This window comes from Centruroides sculpturatus, unplaced genomic scaffold (genome assembly GCF_000671375.1).
Source record: "Centruroides sculpturatus isolate CEXI.00-Female unplaced genomic scaffold, Cexi_2.0 scaffold1309, whole genome shotgun sequence".
Lineage (NCBI taxonomy): Eukaryota > Metazoa > Arthropoda > Arachnida > Scorpiones > Buthidae > Centruroides > Centruroides sculpturatus.
The window spans coordinates 131,966-149,591 of record NW_019385432.1 but is presented as its reverse complement, the minus strand read 5'-3'; the positions used below and the strand labels follow the sequence as shown (position 1 = coordinate 149,591).

The following is a 17,626-nucleotide window of genomic DNA, read 5'->3' as shown; positions in this document are numbered from 1 at the left end:
AAACAAAGTGTTATGATGAAAGAGTCTGATGCTGGCAAATCACAGCATACTATTGCAAAAGACTTGTAAATTTCTAAAATGACAGTATGCAACATTATCAGGAATGAGGAAAACATAATGCAGGTTTACAACCAAAATTGTTCATCCAGGTGAAAACGATTCTAAAAATAGAAAAGGTAAATAAGATATATGAGTTTTTTACTTAATGTGGTGCAAGAAACAATTGTAACTGGTACAATGCTGCAAGAAAAAACAAGTACAACAAATTCCAAAGTTGGCATTGATGGATTTGTAGCTAGTAATTTGTTTTGTTTCAGATGCAACATTTAGTTCAAAATGTTAAGTGGAGAAGCTGCTGATGTAAACGTAGCTCTGGTGTAGATTGGAAAACAAACTTCTGGAATTAGTTGCTGCTTATGAACATTCTAATATTATTGATGCTGATGAGAGCAGAACTTTTTTACAAGTAGCATTCAAGTCATTCCTTGTAGAAAGGAATAATTTTTGCAGAAGTGGCAAGAAAGTAAACAATATATAATGTTCTGTGGTCAGTGCCACCAGAGAATAAATTAAACCATTTTTATATAATTAGTAATGCAAACAAATCTTGATCATTTTGAGGAAACAATGTAAAACCTAAAAACCTTTCAGATGAAGGTCTGGCTGAATTCTGCAAATATTTCAAGAATAGAATCAAATAAAAAATACCATAATTTCTAGCAAATTCTTTTTTTTTTTATCTTATTACAAAAGTCTTTCTCAGGCTTCGACAAAAGTAAAACTTTAAACTCTGAAAAGAACCGCTTGTAGTTGTGATGATTATATTAAATACTTCTTGTTTGCTGTAGCTTGAAGAAGAACTTTTAATACGGTCAAAAATATCTGCAATAAAAGAAATTTGCTGGAATTTATTTATATACAGTACAATAGCAACTTGTGGTATCTAATATGGCAGTGCTGTTGCAGGAGGGCAAGTAACCCTAATAGAATCATTTTGATCAGTGCTTGTTTTGATAAAAACATTAATTTTTACTTAAAAATAATGAAAACCAGTGCCAATCAAAACATCATACAAAATGAAAACAATTCTTTTAGGGTTGCATGCTACATGCCCTCCTGCAACAGCCCTATATTAGATGCAACCATCTATCACTAAATAGTTGTAGCTTGTGGTGTTTAATATAGGATGCTGTCACAGTGTCTAATATTACAAACTTTTTGTGTAACTTCCAAAGGGACTGTTGAAACCAACTTTTATGGCTTTTTATTTAAAAGAATACCAACTGTGGCCTTAATAGACTGAGATTTTGAATGTAAGTTAAAGGCTCTGTGTATTAAAGCCAGAGGTTTTCTTATAAACTATAGTACCTATGGAAGATATGAGTATATACTGAGGCACAAAAGACTGTTTTCTGTAAACTGCAATACTGTATTTCTCAGTTAAAGAAGCAGATATTATGGTCAGTCCTATATTTATGACAACTTAGTTCCTCAAAGATCACCTTCCAGTTACCTATTGGAAAGAAAGTTGGGTAGATTTTGGACCTGTATGGGCTGCAACAAGATTTAATCCCAGCTCATCAACTTGGTGCCATATTGATAAACTGATAAATCCCCTTCCAGTAGTCATCAGTGGTTGATGAGGATATTTTAAAGCACAGAGTAGCATAGCATTACAAAATAGTAAAATACTGATGGACAAGAAATTATCTTCCATCACAAACTACTCTTTATTAAAAAATATACAAGTGAAATGACAAACCTTAAAATAAACTGCTCAGCTAATTTATAACTAATTTAGGTATTTTCTATTATTGACTGTTTGTAACAAGTATGATCAAGACAGATAGAAGATTAAGAGTGGTATGGGTATATGATGATGATGATGTTTTGCCCATAAAAGTGCTGAATGGAAAATGATGGGTACCAAGTTAAGGGAAAGGCCACAGAAACAATGCATTAACTCTATAAAACACAGATGAACAGGGGACAATGGAAGAATAAAACTAGAAGACAAGAAAGAATGGAGGGTAATAGTGATAGCAGCAAGGGATCTAGATGACCTCTGATACCATATGATGATGACGAAATATTATAGCTAGCTGTTTCAGATGTATAATAATTTGCTATTTATTTTGCCAACAAGAATTAATAGCATTATGTTATTTAAAGTATACAATTTTTACATTCTTCACTCCATTTTACTGTCAACTTTTTGTTATACAATGCTATTGTTTTTGCTTATGTAAAATTATGTAATTTGTTTTAGTTTAAAAATATCTAATTCTTTGGCCATTCTCCCAGGCTTTGATGGAAGAAATTGAAAGAACAACATAATGATTTTTATAAATTTTACATTAAATATCCCATTTAATTAGAAGTTTTAATTAAATATTTTAACTAAATAACTGTAAAATACTGCGGTTGAAATCAAATTGCAAATAAAAATATACAGTCTTCTCACTTTCTTTCATAGCCTACAATAAAACCCTACAATAATATTTTTGACAGAGAAAATTCTGCAAGAAATGATCAGCTTTCTATATTGAGTTGATCTTTAATTATAGGCTCTATTCAAAATATTTTTATATACAGAATGCATAGTAATTTTTTTATACACTGATATGTGTGATGCACAACATGCAACATACAATTAACTAATGCTTCATTGATTACAGAAAAACCAAAAATACACACATTATAAATGAGCACACAAGAAATATGTATTTTACAGTCCATACTTGACAAGCACATTAGCATTTCACACTTTCTATTAACACCATTCATGCATATGGTGTCCTTTAAGTCACATTTTACAACTTTGTAATGGACTGTCTTCCAGTATTGTTTTTGATATAGATGTGCTGATCTCACAATTGTACTTCTAGCAGTGCCACAAGGATTCTCATCTCATACTGCATATTCACTTTAACCGTATGTCACATTTGTAACTGTAGCTATAGCTATCTGCATTCGTCAGTTATGTGAGTGTATAGGGAACTTACCAAATATCTTGTATATTGCTTTGAGCCTTTTACCATATTAAGAAACTACAGATATTTCTGTTTATCTTTAATTATAATATTTTTAAAGTGAACTTTAACTGTAACTAAATTCAAATTTAAGATATCGAATATCTAATGAAATATTTGAATTCATGTAAGAATTGCTACAAGAAAGCATATTTACAATTTTGTCCATAAAAATCTGTAATGAGATATTTAATTTTTAGTATTTGTAATTGTTTTTCTTTTATATTTATTTTAATTCCAGAGTACAACAATGCATTGGTGGCTGTCATTTTTCTTCATTTACTATACCTGTATACTAGAAGTTTTAAAAGTTTATGGGATTTCGCCTCCACTTCCGTCATTTCCTTCTCCAAAAATAAAAACATCATCTAATTTAAATCCTTGTAAAGTTTGCCAAAACTTTGTGGAATCATTTAATAAGGTTAATTTCATTATACGTTAAAAATTATCTGTTTTAAATATTTATTTGGCAATTGATTTTTATTATTGAATGTAATTAGGGTATGAAAAACACTGCTCGCGGAAAACATGAAGGTGGTGATGCAGAATGGGAAGAGAGTCGCTTGGGAAGCTATGCTGACAGGTAAATTATTTTAAATTTTACTGTTATTTTCTAGTCCTTTTATATTTTATAAAACAAATCAAAGATTGAACTAAAAGTTATTTTTCCATTGTTTGCTTTAACAAAATACACTAAACTTGGTGCAGTTGTTCTCAACCTTTCTGAGGCTACAAAACACCATTCATATATTTTCTATTTTGTGGAGCATCAGCATAAATCAGTAATTCCACATTTACTATTCTCTCAAAACAGTAAAGCATACACTAATAAACTTTGTTGTGTATAATATAATAGTAAATGTGGAATTGCCTATAAATAAAGTAATATGTTGTATCACATGGTGTAAATTTGCAATAAGAACTTGGCAATAATTTTTTTTTCATTGAATGTTCAGGGCAAGCTTGCAGAATTCCACAGAACATGGATCAAGAACCACTGACTTAGTGCATTAGCATAAAAATGTCAAATGATGGTAATGTTCTGTAGAAAAATAATGAACTATAATGTCTTCATATTTGTCAAATGATGCTGAAAAAATTATACAGCTGTTCTGCTATATCATACAATATATCAATATATTCATCATTTTTTTATTTTTATCAAAAGTAAATGCATTTCTTGATTGTTTTGAGCGTATTTGAGTATATTACTAGTATTTTAATCTATTCACTTATAACTATTTCATATATTATATAGGACACTTCAAAGAATGTGATCTGTAATGGCAGGTTGTTCTCCTTCATGTGAAATAAGTTTCAGCCCAATCACAGAGTTCTCAAAAAAGTACATTTTTACTACTTCTGCCACACTTACTTCATACCTCTAAATAAGTGTTAACATTTTTCTGAATCATCCTGTATAGTTAATGAATATGTATGTGCACAGGATATCCATTTAAACATTTAACTGGGGCAAAAGAGATCTTTCCAGTATTGGTTAGATTAAGTTAGGTTGTGGGTTATGGCAGACACAAATATACCAGATGTTACTTTTTGATGACATGCTCCTATTCTGCTGTTATCTGCAACTGACACAAAACATGCAGAGGAGGCCATATGGAGAATGGTATGAAGTGATATCAAATTTACAGCATGATGGACCACAACTCCTTTGGCACATTTTATGGACTGACGTGATCAAGACCATAGATATTATGAATAGGTCAGATTAGTTATATTGGTCACTCAAGAATAGGAGACAACCTGCCAGAGGCATTAAGGGAACGAGAAAGAGAGAATGCAAAAGCACCAAAGCATTTTTAATTGAAGAATTTGTTGTAATTGATGAATGTAGTTGTTATTTACATGCCACTTGCTTCGGTTTTAAGTCAGTTACATATCCAATCATATACTTCTCTTTATTAGTATGTTACAAATGTTTTTATATTGACATAATAAAGGAAATCAGGGTCTCTCTTAGCATCCTGTCCATATTACATTCTATCAAGGCAGGCCTTCTAGAATGTAATAAGGAAAGGATGCTGAACAAGAGAGACCGTGATTTCCTTTATTATGTCAATATAAAAACATACTAACTCATATCAAAATATGAATTAGTATTTTCTGCTGCTGTTTGAAGAGCTTTGCTATTATTCTGCTGAGTTGACAGTGATGTTTATTGAGACATATTAAAACTATCATAAACAACTGAAGGAAATGATACTCTTAATCAAAAATTTACACTTGTAAATTACAGTAACAATTTCATTATTCTATTGAACAATTATGTTTTCAACCAAATTAACTGGCCTTTTTCAGTTAACAAACTATTGAATACAAGGTTCCAATATATAAGAACAAAAATTTAAACTTTAAATCAAATATACAAAATTTGAATATAACAAAGCATGAGATAAAAGTTTGTCCCAAACACAAATACAGTGGGTGATCAGTTAACAAACATAATCCATTCAAAGACAATGTTCACCACCCAAATTGTTTGATTAACCAATTATCAATTTACCACAGATTTTTATGGGAATTTTATTAATTTGTACTGGCAACTCCAAAAACATAATAATTATTATTATTATATAATTTCTTAATACATTTATTTACATGTAATAACAAACTAAAAGCAATCTTACCATTTTTTCATGGATGGGACATTTTTGTTTCTCAGATGTGATTTTTGTTACTTTTTATCTGCTTAAGTCTTTTTGATTATAACTTTCTTAGTTAAGATTGTACCTGCTTTAGACCTATTGAAGCCATACTGCCTAGCAACATTAGACATCTTTTGCCCACTCTCTACCTTGGCTGTTATCTCTTGCTAAGTTTCTATAATGAACACAGTTCTTGACACTCCACTGTTTTTAGATCCCATAATATTATCAGTTTTTTTAAATAAATACATATAAAAATTCAGAGAACAGAAATCAACTAGTGCAAAAAAGGTTATGTATACAACTGTGAAAGCCTCGTTCCTTAAACCATTCATAAATACCAGTTTTACAAATGTTAAATGCATCATCGCTTCTGTTTATTCTGTCAGGTGTTCGTTATCCGAACATGTGTTTGTTGTTTGAACATAAAAATCTTTTGCAAAAGTGTTTGTTGTCCAATTTGTTCAAAGTCCAAACTGTTCATTAACTGATCACCCAATATATACCATTGATGGGAACCTTTCTAATATGGCTTTGGCAGATTACCATCACAACATCCAGGGAAATGGGACGAAGGAAAAATCATCAGACCTAATGGCAATGCCAATTCTCTTAAGTATTTAAAGAGATTAGAAAATTATAAGGCTCTTAAGAATTTCACATGCATCAATTATCATGATGTGGACACACTCTCCATCACTTGGTGTGCATTATACAAAGTCTAACTTGATCAAATTTTGTTATTTTAACGCTACATTAAATAGTTATTACTGTTTTTACTGTATTTTCATTTTATTTACTTTTGTATTTTAAATTTTGTATATTCTTTTATCTTTAAATTTTTATCTCATGTTCCTTTAAATTCAAACTTTGTATTCAATAGTTCTTTAACCGAAGGCGGCCAGCTAATTTGGTCAGAAACATTATTATTCTATTAAACTTGTATGGGAATTTAAAGGTGTGAATTTTTGACTATGTACTGTACAGTACATACTAATTCAAATGCTGTGTACTTGCTAGTGTACTGAATAAACTAATAGGGATTGCGGTGTTTCTTATGAACCAGTTGTGACATGGAGAATAACAAAACAGTCAAAGCCATTCTCTCCTTTGTGTTCAAATTGAATCTCTGATTACTACAATTCATAGTAGTAACTTGATCATGGATGATTTATGTAATTTATTTTTCAGTATTTTCATACAATAATAAAGTAAATATTTATATATATATATATATATGGACAGTCATGTCCCTCTANCAGTATTTTCATACAATAATAAAGTAAATATTTATATATATATATATATATTTTTCCAGATACTGAGCAAAACTATTATTTTAAAAGATTAAAACTACTTGAATTCAAGGGTTGGATTTCACACTGATCTTTGGTTAAACAAGAGAAGAACAAATTATCATAGGCATTAATTACGCATAAATACCATTATATTTGCAAGTGCTTTTGATGTGCTATAAAACATCGTCCTCAGGCAGACACAATCTCAAATAAAATTTTCGAGCAAAGATTTTGAATTAAAACTAACGGCATTAATCCTTTAGAACAAAACTAAACAGAACAATTAAATTGACACATGCATGGTGACAATGCGCATGCACCATAATGTGTTGAATAGGCACGAAGAAGGAGCTAGAGATAATGTTTTAATCTTTTATACAAGCTGACCCATATAGCAGGCAACTCAAGCATGAGGGAGTTGCACGGATTTAGTAAAACAATAAGGAGGGCCTCCCAAACATACACCAGGCTCCTCTGATCACAATACCTGAGTATTGCCACACAGTCCCACAGCAGGGCGTGTTGATGTTGTAACACCATTCTTGCTAGCTCAGTGTCACACCTGCCTGTCCTGATGGAATGTTGGAGTTTGGAGATGCGGCAAGATAACATTCTGATTGTCACTCCTATGTAGGGGGTGTGAATATCAGATGTGTTTTCCAATGGGATAGAGTATAGTATGGAAATAGCATACCTGTCATTGCATAGCAGCCTCCTGAGATTTGGCCACGGAGTGACCAGCAGAAATAGTGCATGTTGTCTAAAAATACAGCAAATGTGGGCAGTGATGCGGCCACATAACAGTAATGAGGGACGGACAATTGTGCATTCCTTTGGGATGCGTAAAGTGGTAGTGGGAAAAAGAGATCATTTAACCTTGTTCAAGATATATTTATATTTGGAATTAGTATAAACTGTCATATTTACTGCTGAGCGAATGGCAGTAAGCTCAGTATTGATAGCAGTTTGTGTGGAAGGCAACAGAAAGATCCTTCTAATTAAAGGGGCTATAACTGCATTGATGTAGTGCTGCGGATGGTATGCTGTGGCAGGGATTAAAGGAGTTATGTTGTCCTAGCCTCTAGCTCCTTCTCAGCATCTATTCAACACATTATGGTGCATGCACATTGTCACCACATGTGTGTCAATTTAAATTCTTCATGTTTAGTTGTTCTAAGTTTAGTTTTGTTCTAAAGGATTAATGCCGTTAGTTTTAATTTGAAATCTTTGTTCGAAAATTTTATTTGAGATTGTGTCTGCCTGAGGACAACGTTTTATAGCACATTGAAAGCACTTGGAAATATAGCAGTATTTATACGTAATTAATGCCTGTGTGATAATTTGTTCTTCTCTTGTTTAGATTAAAACTAAAACAGGCTGTATAAAAACTAAAATTTAAAAAAATTGAAATTTTATATCTTAAAAAAATACCTGACAATGATTAGTTAATGATTAATCATACAATTAGATGATTATACAATCCTGATTTATCATTCATTGTTATTTGATGTACTTAATAATCATTCCATCACTACACTTGAATACACAAAACCGAGTATCGAGCATCCTAAACATGACTGTGAAGGGTTTCTTTTTTCATCAAGAATTTTACTGTAACATGCTAATAGTTCTTGCATACTGTCTATAAGACATGTTTATTTTGGAATTTATTGTAGTGAATGTAAATCAAGAATCATTTATAAATAGCTTAATTAAACTGTACAATAACGCAGTTTCTTTTACAGGAAAAATTAATTTGATAGATTAATAATATTTTTTAACATGTTTTAGTGGGAGTGTGGTATCTTACTTATTTCTCCATTAAATTTGATACCTTTAAACTAATACCATTATACATATGAACAACTCATATTAAAATATAAATTTTATCAAAGAAATGATTTTATAAGTAATAGATCTCAGAAATTATTATTAATTTTTTTTCTATTTTACTAATTCTATTAATTTTAGAATTGTAAACTATCCTAATAGACACTGTCTTCATATAACTATAATTTGTGATTGTTACAGTGAAGTACGTTTAGTTGAAATTCAAGAAAATTTATGTTCTGATGTAAAGATTGGTGAAGATGATGTAAGTGTTTAATGTTTTAAAAACTTTGGTTTCTTAATATTTTTATACATAAAATTACTTAAAATATATCTGTTAATGATTAAGAATGATAATTTCTCTAATATTAACTAATTAAATAAAAACAACTATCCATGTGAATTTTATACAAAGTAGGATCCAAAAGTTTGGGAACTTGGCATATAGTTCCTTGCCTTGAATAGCTTAAATTTCTGACACACAACTGCCTTCAAAATAATTCCCTTGAGTGACGATACACTCAAGGGGCAGGGCAATGCTTCCAGAAGCCAGCACTCGCATGGCTTCTGGAAGCATTGCCATAAGCCATCTTTCACAGCCACTCATAATGCCTCTTACGATGCCTTTACTTCTTTCGGAATTTATTTCCAAAGACAGAGTGCTGAACATAGAGCATTATCTAGACATTTTATATCCTTCATGTGAAATTTTTAAATAACAAATAAATTAATTGAAATATCTTATACTTTATAGATTTGTTGTTTTTAAAAGGGGAATATTTTTACAATTCAGTGAAAATACTATTGAAATAAACTGATCCATTTTGGGATTATAACTTTAAATTCCATCATCTAATTGTTTAATTTCCAAATAACTCATTTAATGCTGTTTGATTAATAAAATTTAGCAAACTTAATGTTTATATGATTTGTATATCTTAACAAAATTTGTGCTTTTATTACATTCAATAATTGAAATTATATGGAATTTTCTTTTATGAATATGCATATTGTGTAGTATAATTCATTTTTTGTAATACAAACAATATAAATGTTTTCATTTCAGTGTCATAATATGGCAGAACAGCATGAATCAGTCTTGGAAGATTGGTGGTTTCATCACAAACAAAGCATTGCTTTATTTCAATATTTTTGTATCGATAACGTGAAAGGTAATAAATGTAAAAATATTTCTTTTGTATATTCTTCATTGAAAATTATTTTGTTAATTAGAAGATGTTGAATGGTTTAAGAGAAAGTAAAATTTTTCTAAATGAATTTTTTACCAAACTCAAATATTTACAGCAGATTCATATTTTTTAGTAATCTCAAAAGTTTTTCAATTTTTAAACGTTTGGATTTCATGTTACCTATTTACATATTAAGGAGATATGACGTCTAAATATAATTTTTCACTTTGAGGTGAAAGAAACAGTCTGCAAAGTATTGTAAGAGATGAACTGTAGTGTAATTTAGTAGTAAATTTAAGGTACGAGATGTCCAAAAAAGTTACCATATAGTGAGAAATTTATAATAAAGTTATACTTACAGATTGCACATACATAAGTAAGCCATACATTGTGCATTTCCACTTTGCAGTAGATGGCATTACTGATCACTTGTAGATGTTCTAGTTTTTGGAAGACTTGTTTGACAATCACATAATCTTCCACAGAATCTGTCCCTTGATGTCTTTGGACCTTGCTCCTCTGGATTTTAGTCTCTGTGGTACATTTCTGGCATTTGCCATTGCAATTGCCTATGGGAATATTATCAAACCAATTGGAATTATTGTTGGCATTTCCGTAATCATTTGACACAATTCTAGATGACATTCTTTATATTGAGTAGCTAAGAAATGAAAATAGCATTTATTTTATTTCTTTAATGATATGATTCTATTTCATTTGACATGCCAAGCTGACTGAAACTATAACTATTAATGAAATATAAAACACCTTACCACTGGGGTATTTAAGTTTTCTCTACTAATGTTTTTCAACTCTGTTTATGAGCAAATTTGAACATAATTTACCTAATCAGGTAAATTATGTTCAAATTTGGAAAAACATCAAACATTTCTTTTCAAATTTAAAATGGAATTAACAAGAATATATTTAACAACTTTTTAACTTTAAAATTCTAAATTATTATTCTACTTACTTATCCATTTTACTTAATTAAACTTGACTGGAATTTTTATGGTTCCTTATCTATTTATTATCACTAAAAGAAATTATTTTTGAATCAGAAAGTCTATTTGTTAATTTTTGCTGTAAATTTTTTAATATTCTGAAATGTTTCCAGTGAAATTTTGTTTAATTTAATTCAAAATTTATGCAATATTTTCTCTTCCAAATGATTTTCTTAAAAACCCAAAATTTTATGAATAAAGTCTTTCTACATTTCAAAAAGGAAAAATAAAACTGTTAATGTAGGATCATAAGCTAACAATAGAACATATAAATATTAACTTAACTGAACAAAGCTGCCAACATGTTTTAATTTTTGTATTTATCAAGACATTCCTCCATTCATTTATCTTTCTTTATCCAATACAAAATACAGTCAACTATTTACTTTTTTATTTAAATTGAATTTCTTCTAATTATTCATTCTTTGGTTGAAGTTGTGTAGATAAGTGCCATAAATTAAAAAGCATTTGAATAAATCTACTTTGTTTGTTTTCTACATATGAAGTAATGCTTTATGACTTCATTAGTAGATGTATTTGAAAAGATTTTGCATTATCCAATTAATTATGTATTGTAGAGTGTAATTATTTAATTAATTAGTATGTATAGAGCTAAAATGTCTAGGCCAGGCATGGCCAACATATGGCCCATCTAATGAATTTATGTGGCCTGCGATTAATCTCTCAATATTAGCTACTCAAGTCCAAATAGCTTGATGAAAAATTGTGACGCCTAAAAAAAAAAAGGTCAACAACTCACTGCACGTTTAGAGTTAACCCTCCATTACAAATCTCGTAAGTACAGCGTAGAATGTTGATAAAGCATGATAACGTGGAAAATGTATCTGTAATCTCTATGTATAATTTAGTCTCTACAGGGTAAAACCACAATGAGATCTCGCACCACCTCAAAATCTTCCTAGGGCAGCCTCTGGTTCAGCCTGTGGAAAAAGTTCTCTTTCCAATTCGGCCCAGGGGCAAAAACTGTTGGCCACCCCTGGTCTAGGCACTAAAAGTCTTACAAAAATCATATCTTATATGATTTATAGTGCTTAGATGGTTTAACTTTAGTTATGTCTTATTCGTTGTTTTGTCTTTTCAAATGAACATACAGTATGATTGGTTTTATTATACATAATTTTTTTTTACTTTCCCAGCTTTTATAACAACTTGGGAAACTAATGTAATTTGTCTCATATTTGACTCTGGTTTTTTGCAAATCTCAACATTTTGAGACCTCCTGAAACCAAAAAAAAAGTAAAGAGAAAAAAAAATAGAAAGAATTCTGCATGTTGTATTGGCATCTATTTTATTTAGTATCTCATAGGGTAAAGATTAAGAAATGAAATTTGTTATGGTAACTTGTATATAAGGAGCATTGATGCTATTTAGAACTCGAAGGAAGTCATGTGTCTTATATCAAATGGTGTCAGACTTAATGAAAATTTTACCCATTATTGGCATTTACAATATTTTTGAAAACTTATCTCTATCTTTAAATTTAAGTTATTTTTTGCCTTTTTATTATAATTAATAATATAAAAGTTATTTTTAATGATATCTCTTAACAGTTGCTGCCACAAACAACTTTAACTTTGAGCTAGTGTCATAGTGTTTTTAAACTTGAATCTTTTTTTAAATGGAAATTTTAATGTGCAACTCGAACACTAACTATGTAGTGTATTCACTCGGACACAAGGCAAATTTTTGTTTAAATAACTTCAACTTTTTTCTGTGAATATCAGAAACATAAATAAATTCTGTTATCTATATTTTATCTCAGATAGTATATACAAGCTCAGTTATACAGTTTATAGACTACTAAAAGTTGCAGATTGGCAGATTGGCAGAAGGGATAAGAAGTGGATGGACTATAGTCCATCCACTTCTTATCCCTTAAGAATTGTCTTAGATGCACGATGAAATATTTTATAGATAAAATAAAGCAGCTGGTTTTGAAGAGTTCATGGGATTTTTTTGATTCAATACTAAAAGCTTTAAATCTTTTTAATTGTAAACAAAATAATTTTTTTTTTTTTTTGTTATATTGAACACCACATGGTGTAAATACATGAATACTAGGCAATCTTCATTTTAAATTTATTCAATTTTTAGTTGATTTTAATCAAATTTATTTATCTATGTATGTATTTTATAGAAATAAATATAAATACTGTACATGCTTTGTATATAAAGATTGGCTAGTTTGTTGCAGTTTATTAGCGCAAGAGCCATGTAGACATATTGTACATAAAAGTCTATATAAGTTAATATAATGATACTTTCAGTTTGCTGTCCCTACAATCATTATGGCCCTACATGCGAACCTTGTAATGGTGGAATTGAAAATCCTTGTAATGGTCGTGGCGAATGTGACGTGAGTTTGTCAATCAATTAATATATTTTTAGTTATTTAAATAGTTTATTCTCTACATTACATTTTTATAAGAAATTGAGATGAATTGCTCTTAATAAAAATTTATTTTAGGGTAACGGAACAAGATTCGGTAATGGAAAGTGCAAGTGTCATGAGGGTTACCAAGGAGATCTTTGCGATCAGTGTACAACCGGTTATTATCGAGATGCCGATAAACTTGAATGTATTGAGTGTCACGTTTCTTGTAAACAGCATTGTCGAGGACCTGGTCCTTTAGGCTGTGAAATGTGCAAAGAAGGATATCATCATGAAACTAATTCTGGATGTACTGGTAAATTATTTTAAAGTATTTTTTATATGTATTATTATTTTTTTTATGTATTGTATCTGCCACTTAACAATGGAGATATGTTCCAAGAAATATGTTGTTAATTTATTTTGTTATTGAACAAACATTGTAGATTGTACTTAGACAAATCAATTTAATATAGTCTACTAGTCATGTAGGCTATATGTAACACAATGATAAGCATTTATGTATGTAAACATATCTATTTATAGAAGGGGTATGGACAACAACAAATTTTTTAGTTCAATTATAATCTTATGGTATTCCATCGTATGTGCCCACAGTGGTCAAACTGCAGATCTTCTACACCCTTATTGTGGCACATGTATAGTTGTATTTATGTATATATATACAGTTTCCTCTTAGGGACTGTCCATAAATGACATCCACACTGGAAAGAAGGGAGGGGGGTTAATTATTCTGGATGTAGTCCTTATCTTGTAAACTCCATTTCTTAAATCAACAATTTTTCCCACAATATTTTTGGTATCTAAAGGATCACAATCTATTTTTGGTACATTAAGAAAAATACTTTTTCCAATATCTAATAGGGGAATTTTCTTACAGGTATCATCAACCATCTTTTCTGCAGCCCATTTAATTACTTTATGCACTTCTTCTCTTTCACTTTTGCCTATTAAAAAAAATTATGTCTAAAAGTGGCACAAATAAAGAAAGGTATTGCTGTTCTAGACTGAAATAAACAATGAAATAATTTATGTAGCCAAGTCAAATTTTTGTAGCCCAAAAAGTAGGCAATGCACCAAATGATTTTTCTGCACCAAACTAAAATAAAGTAGTGAGAATCAGAAGTAAATATGACAATCTGATGTTTTATCTAACACTGCATTGTAAAGCAGATAATCATTTTGCCAGCCATATTATATTATAAGCCATATATATTATATTAAATGTCATTCAATCCAGCAGGATTTTGTTTAGCCTCTTAGTAAAGTGGGTGAATATTAGTTAGCTTTATTACAAAACAGCACCATTTAATCAAATGCCTGGGCACTTTATAAAGTAGCTAAATTAATATTCTGGCTATGACATATATATATATATATATTATATATATAGTGTAAGGATATATTTAAAATACCATTCCAATATAGAATTTGGCCCCTGGTATATATGATTCATTGGTAAATGACACAACTATAATTATAAGTAGAATTTTGAGAGAAATTTTATAAATATAATTCTAAACAAAACCTAGTTTTTAAAGTTTTTCCATTCTTTTAGATGACAACGAATGTGTTTCCGCTCCTTGTAATTCTGGCGAATTCTGCGTTAACACAGACGGTTCCTATAATTGTAAATGTAAGTAAATGCATACAAATTTAAGAAAAATTTTTAAAAAGGAAATACTTAAAAGTGTCTTTTAAATTTGTCCTGTTAATTTCCTCATGTGCTTGCAAAAGAACAAAACAAAGTTAGAAGACACTTTTATGTATTGCCTATTTTAAGAATTTTTTTTAAATTTGTGTGTTTAAACTTATTTGTCCTAGCAATTTTTATCAAATGTGTTTATTATTTTTTCGTAAGTAAATGCAATTTAAGTCATTTAACTTTGTAAATTAACATATTTAATTTAAGATGATTTGTTGAGAAATCAAACTTTAACTCTAAAATGTATTTCATATATACTAAAGAAAGAATTATTATGCAAACATTATTTAAACAGCTNTTTAAAAGATTAAAACTACTTGAATTCAAGGGTTGGATTTCACACTGATCTTTGGTTAAACAAGAGAAGAACAAATTATCATAGGCATTAATTACGCATAAATACCATTATATTTGCAAGTGCTTTTGATGTGCTATAAAACATCGTCCTCAGGCAGACACAATCTCAAATAAAATTTTCGAGCAAAGATTTTGAATTAAAACTAACGGCATTAATCCTTTAGAACAAAACTAAACAGAACAATTAAATTGACACATGCATGGTGACAATGCGCATGCACCATAATGTGTTGAATAGGCACCAAGAAGGAGCTAGAGATAATGTTTTAATCTTTTATACAAGCTGACCCATATAGCAGGCAACTCAAGCATGAGGGAGTTGCACGGATTTAGTAAAACAATAAGGAGGGCCTCCCAAACATACACCAGGCTCCTCTGATCACAATACCTGAGTATTGCCACACAGTCCCACAGCAGGGCGTGTTGATGTTGTAACACCATTCTTGCTAGCTCAGTGTCACACCTGCCTGTCCTGATGGAATGTTGGAGTTTGGAGATGCGGCAAGATAACATTCTGATTGTCACTCCTATGTAGGGGGTGTGAATATCAGATGTGTTTTCCAATGGGATAGAGTATAGTATGGAAATAGCATACCTGTCATTGCATAGCAGCCTCCTGAGATTTGGCCACGGAGTGACCAGCAGAAATAGTGCATGTTGTCTAAAAATACAGCAAATGTGGGCAGTGATGCGGCCACATAACAGTAATGAGGGACGGACAATTGTGCATTCCTTTGGGATGCGTAAAGTGGTAGTGGGAAAAAGAGATCATTTAACCTTGTTCAAGATATATTTATATTTGGAATTAGTATAAACTGTCATATTTACTGCTGAGCGAATGGCAGTAAGCTCAGTATTGATAGCAGTTTGTGTGGAAGGCAACAGAAAGATCCTTCTAATTAAAGGGGCTATAACTGCATTGATGTAGTGCTGCGGATGGTATGCTGTGGCAGGGATTAAAGGAGTTATGTTGTCCTAGCCTCTAGCTCCTTCTCAGCATCTATTCAACACATTATGGTGCATGCACATTGTCACCACATGTGTGTCAATTTAAATTCTTCATGTTTAGTTGTTCTAAGTTTAGTTTTGTTCTAAAGGATTAATGCCGTTAGTTTTAATTTGAAATCTTTGTTCGAAAATTTTATTTGAGATTGTGTCTGCCTGAGGACAACGTTTTATAGCACATTGAAAGCACTTGGAAATATAGCAGTATTTATACGTAATTAATGCCTGTGTGATAATTTGTTCTTCTCTTGTTTAGATTAAAACTAAAACAGGCTGTATAAAAACTAAAATTTAAAAAAATTGAAATTTTATATCTTAAAAAAATACCTGACAATGATTAGTTAATGATTAATCATACAATTAGATGATTATACAATCCTGATTTATCATTCATTGTTATTTGATGTACTTAATAATCATTCCATCACTACACTTGAATACACAAAACCGAGTATCGAGCATCCTAAACATGACTGTGAAGGGTTTCTTTTTTCATCAAGAATTTTACTGTAACATGCTAATAGTTCTTGCATACTGTCTATAAGACATGTTTATTTTGGAATTTATTGTAGTGAATGTAAATCAAGAATCATTTATAAATAGCTTAATTAAACTGTACAATAACGCAGTTTCTTTTACAGGAAAAATTAATTTGATAGATTAATAATATTTTTTAACATGTTTTAGTGGGAGTGTGGTATCTTACTTATTTCTCCATTAAATTTGATACCTTTAAACTAATACCATTATACATATGAACAACTCATATTAAAATATAAATTTTATCAAAGAAATGATTTTATAAGTAATAGATCTCAGAAATTATTATTAATTTTTTTTCTATTTTACTAATTCTATTAATTTTAGAATTGTAAACTATCCTAATAGACACTGTCTTCATATAACTATAATTTGTGATTGTTACAGTGAAGTACGTTTAGTTGAAATTCAAGAAAATTTATGTTCTGATGTAAAGATTGGTGAAGATGATGTAAGTGTTTAATGTTTTAAAAACTTTGGTTTCTTAATATTTTTATACATAAAATTACTTAAAATATATCTGTTAATGATTAAGAATGATAATTTCTCTAATATTAACTAATTAAATAAAAACAACTATCCATGT

General features: G+C 30.0%; 1 protein-coding gene across 4 annotated transcripts in view; it reads left to right on the top strand.

Moving 5' to 3' along the window:
- The window catches only part of LOC111638924 (cysteine-rich with EGF-like domain protein 1), a 41,441-nt gene that overhangs the window by 10,919 nt on the left and 12,896 nt on the right, over positions 1 to 17,626 (top strand). For 2 of the 4 annotated variants that reach the window (XM_023384701.1, XM_023384698.1), the window contains exons 2-8: positions 3,274 to 3,453; positions 3,533 to 3,615; positions 9,028 to 9,091; positions 9,893 to 9,998; positions 13,309 to 13,397; positions 13,509 to 13,728; positions 14,992 to 15,069. In XM_023384701.1, coding sequence (XP_023240469.1) covers positions 3,283 to 3,453; positions 3,533 to 3,615; positions 9,028 to 9,091; positions 9,893 to 9,998; positions 13,309 to 13,397; positions 13,509 to 13,728; positions 14,992 to 15,069 — 811 coding nt within the window. In that variant the 5' untranslated portion in view covers positions 3,274 to 3,282. The remainder of the gene's footprint in view (positions 1 to 3,273; positions 3,454 to 3,532; positions 3,616 to 9,027; positions 9,092 to 9,892; positions 9,999 to 13,308; positions 13,398 to 13,508; positions 13,729 to 14,991; positions 15,070 to 17,626) is intronic. The other 2 variants (XM_023384702.1, XM_023384699.1) reach the window with 1 other exon arrangement.